Source organism: Mangifera indica, chromosome 8, assembly GCF_011075055.1.
Source record: "Mangifera indica cultivar Alphonso chromosome 8, CATAS_Mindica_2.1, whole genome shotgun sequence".
NCBI lineage: Eukaryota > Viridiplantae > Streptophyta > Magnoliopsida > Sapindales > Anacardiaceae > Mangifera > Mangifera indica.
In genome coordinates, this window is record NC_058144.1 from 572,855 (window position 1) to 576,811 (window position 3,957).

General features: G+C 36.8%; 1 protein-coding gene across 2 annotated transcripts; it reads right to left on the minus strand.

Annotated features, from left to right (window-relative positions):
* Positions 1-394: 394 nt before the first annotated feature.
* Positions 395-2,885, minus strand: LOC123224087 (axial regulator YABBY 1-like). Of its 2 annotated transcripts, none has more exons than XM_044647615.1 (7): positions 2,593-2,885; positions 2,292-2,447; positions 2,071-2,197; positions 1,324-1,372; positions 1,118-1,193; positions 895-972; positions 395-732 (listed from the first exon to the last, which is right to left on the minus strand). In XM_044647615.1, the coding sequence occupies exons 1-7, from the start codon at positions 2,683-2,685 to the stop codon at positions 661-663; spliced, it is 651 nt and encodes a 216-aa protein (XP_044503550.1). In that variant the 5' UTR covers positions 2,686-2,885; the 3' UTR covers positions 395-660. The 2 variants fall into 2 exon arrangements, with proteins under 2 accessions (XP_044503550.1, XP_044503551.1); XM_044647616.1 differs by having other exon boundaries at positions 2,568-2,692.
* Between the last annotated feature and the right edge of the window lie 1,072 nt (positions 2,886-3,957).

Here is a 3,957-nt window from a genome sequence, read left to right on the forward strand (position 1 = left end):
TAATAACAGTGAAACTATGTATCTCAGCCATGTTCTTGTTCTGTTTTCATAAAACTATTGCCTTCCTTATGGTAGAGTAACATTATGCTAGCAGCTAGCTGGTTTGAGATTTTACGATGAAAATACAACAAAGTGAAAAACCTAGAGGGATCAATAAAGAAAAAAGCTTGAGCAGAATGTTATCCTGTATATCAGGAGGAGGAACAGTAAAAAATAAATAAATAAATAAATAAAATATAAAACCTATGTTATAGCAGCAGCACTTAAATAATGTGGGATCCGAGCCTTTAGAATTAACTTCCTTACTATATATACAGAAAAAACTAGAAAGAAATGAGAACGACTGATGATCAGAGTTGCTGTGAGAGAAGAGAAAGGATAAAGCCCTCAAAACTTATGCCATAAGAACATAGTTTTTCATTTTCAGGTGGATTCTGGGGAGAATCAGTTGTTAGGATTCACTAACATTCAAGTTTTTATAAACCCTCCTCTTCCCACAACATTAGCAGCAGAAACAAGCAAATCCAAACCCTTAACAGTCTTCTAATAACAAATATTTAACACGAGCTAGATTCCTAAAAAACACTTAAAAAGAAAATAGACAGCGAGAAGAAGAGACAAGTACAGAAATAAAAACCCTAACAGCTTTCACTTCTTATTTTAGTAAGGGGTGACACCCACATTTGCTTGAGTACTGAAGAAACCATCTTTCATGACCACGTCTTCGCCGTCCTAAAAAAATGAAACAAAGCTTCTCAAGTTCCAGCCCATGTACTAGCAATGTAAATAGCTTACTTGACTACTGTTGAAAACAAATCCTGTTGTGTGAAATGTGTGTTGAAGAATTAACCAATTTATTTATTTCTTTGACATTAGGATTTTTTGATTCAGTACCTGTTGGAGCATGTTGGTTTTCTTCACGGGTTGATCAGATGGCATAAGACCAAAACGGATGTGTGGAAAATGAGCCCACTGGATAAACAAAATGAAAGTTGAAAACTTATTCAGGGAATAATGAATACAAACTGAAGTAGAAAGTCAACAATTACTCTAAAAAATTAAACCCTAGAAACTCTAACATCGTTTGTTGGATTTTAATAGTATTCTTGGATCTCACATTTTTTGCAGCAGCACTAAAGGCCTCTCTGTGACTTATATCAGGATTTCCAGCTTTGATACGTTGGATCTCGTCCCTATACAGATTGGTGGATGCATGTCAAGACCATGAAAAGCAAATATAAATCACCTGTTTTTGATTTTTTTTTAATCATTTTGTTTTGTTTTGTTGTGTCTTATAGAAGTGTTAGGTTAATGAACACTTACTTGATGAAGCGGTTGTAGGCAGATGGGACTCTCTGTCTCTTCTCCGGAGCTGGGCATGGAACAGAAAGACAAATACACAAACAGAAACGTTAAGAATACTCTTCTGGCTTTTTGCGAGATTGTGCTCATTTTGATATCTTTATCTCTCTCACCTTCTTCCCTTCATTATTATCTCCAGTAACAATCTATCTATATGGATTCCCTATCAATATATGTTGCCGGGGCATTTTATTGCTCTCTTTCTCAACTTCACTACCGCAAAATCAACTATAGTTTTCGATAAAGTAAAGAATAAGTCCAGTCTAGACATTGAAAGATCAAAGAAAAGAAAACATCTCTTTGAGTGATATCATTATAGATTCTGGGACCAAAGACAAAAAAAACATTCATGCACTTTGATGTAGCCGAAGATCTGAAGTGGGCTTTCTTGTATATAGAAGAAGGCTAGGCATGACATCGATACACTGATTCGCATCCTTCGAGGAAAATCATAAGCAATGTGTAGAAGCAAAAGCTGAGAAATCATAAATTTTAACTTTCCAAACTCTTTTTCTTCAAAAGCAAAACGTCTTTTGTATATTAAAAGGACTTTTGATTCAAGGTTCTTTTAATTTCACTTCTCTAGACGAAAAGTAGGTTAGCAAGAAAAGCCATAGACCTAGAAAAGCCATGGGTTATGCTGCTTGGAATAGCCATTGGCCATCTGTAAAATATCAATGAATAAGAAATAAAAGTGAAGAATCTCACGTCTGTTAGCCACTGGGGGTTTGGGAATCTCCTGATCAACTCCTCGAACAGACATAAGCGATTGAGATTCAGTTGGATTTGAGTGATTGATCATCATCATGTTAGCTGGCACGTTTCGGATCTCCTCCTAGTTTGTATTCCGGTCAAGAAGAGTAAAAATATAATCAAATTAAAGTTAAATTACACACCAGAAGCTTACAATTGTAACTTATTTTCTGTACCAGAAGATTCTGAGGAGTAAAGAAAGGGTGTCCTAGGTGAAGTTGATTAGCCGTAGCAGGAAGCAGCAAGGCACGCATGTTGACAGACAAAAGGTTGGTGCAATGACCGCATCGAACCATCACAGTCTTGAACAAGCTAGAGCTAGGAACGCTTACCTAACCACACGAGTAAACATGAGAGAGAGATGATTAAAAAGCCTCTGAAGAGAAAAGAGAAGAGGAAAATATATGCATGATTCCAGGAAAGATAATAAGAAGAAAGGAAAGCAATAGCACAAGAGAAAGAGAAAGAATATGAAACCGCAAGGACAGTGTCGCAAAAGTTGCAATGGACGTAACAGAGTTGCTCGGAGGAAGAGGGGTCCGGTGAAAAAGCAGGTGTTGAGGAAGACATCCTTTTTCTGATTACTATCCATGAGTACTCTTCACCAAAGATGAAAAGTTTTTACTAAATTCAATAAGTAAAATTATAGATTTACTATTTGAATAGATTTGTAAATCATCTGTAAATTTCAAACTTATACTAATAATCAAAGGTTGAGGTTGAGGTTAAAGAAATGGATGGTACGCAATAGGTATTCCCGATGGATTTGTGTGTGTGTGAGAGAAAAAGAGAGAGAGGACAGAGGCGGCAGAGGTGGGGGAGAGGGAGTGAGAAAGGGACGTGTGCATGGGAGTGATTAGCTTTGGTTCATTCACCAGTTGTTTTCACAGTAAAAAGAGGATCTAATCGATGCCTTTTTCTTGGTTTACTACAATTCCATAGTGAAGCTGAGCCCACTATTGGCCACGATATGAAATCTTTGTTGACTTGTGTTTTTCAAGTATAAAGCCCTAAATAACGGGCACCTATCCTCTGTATGGTTTACTATAGATTTGGTGCCCTAGTCAGCTCCTGAATCACTAATCAACACTTGCCACCTAGCCCTTTTGTGGCTCATCTGACTTTTCATTACTATGTTAAATGAACTAATTGATGGACCATCATCAACAAGGAGATTTTATTGATCAAGCCGAACATAATAAAGCCTCATGGAGTCTTGTGAAAATGAAGGGTTTTCCTTTCATTTCCCTCTTGATATTCTCTCCAACCAATTTCAAACTTATGCCCTCTTGTTGCTTGAGTGAACCAATTTCTGTCAGTCAAACTATCATTGAAAGTTTAGCTTCATGTTTTATGTTTTAAATGTTGGAACCTTCCATTTTTAATAGTTGAAAGTAAAAAATATGTTGGATTTTGGTGACCACTTTAGTTATAAGACACTACATTGACACATATAAGGTCTTGTTGCTTGGTTGTAGAGGTCTCGCTTCACGGTGAGCAAACGGAGGTGCAAGGGCAATGCCTGCGAACTCCTAAACGGTGTTTAATTACTCACTATCCGCTCTTTGTCTTGTAGTTGAATGCTAGAGTACAACCCACAGTACCACGCGTGTGTCGGTGTTTATATATATGCAATGATAGAAGATTGCGCACTAGAACTAGCAGGATTTAATCATTGTTCATGATTTTTTTGAAAACTGTTGAAAACTTTTTCGGAAGAATCTTTTTTAACCATGATTGAATCATTGTTCATCGACAATTCGTGATAAAGTTACTCTCAGAGCTAGCACGTTTTCAGCACTTCGAATCCTCTTCAAATTAAGTCCAGCGTTTTTCTCATAA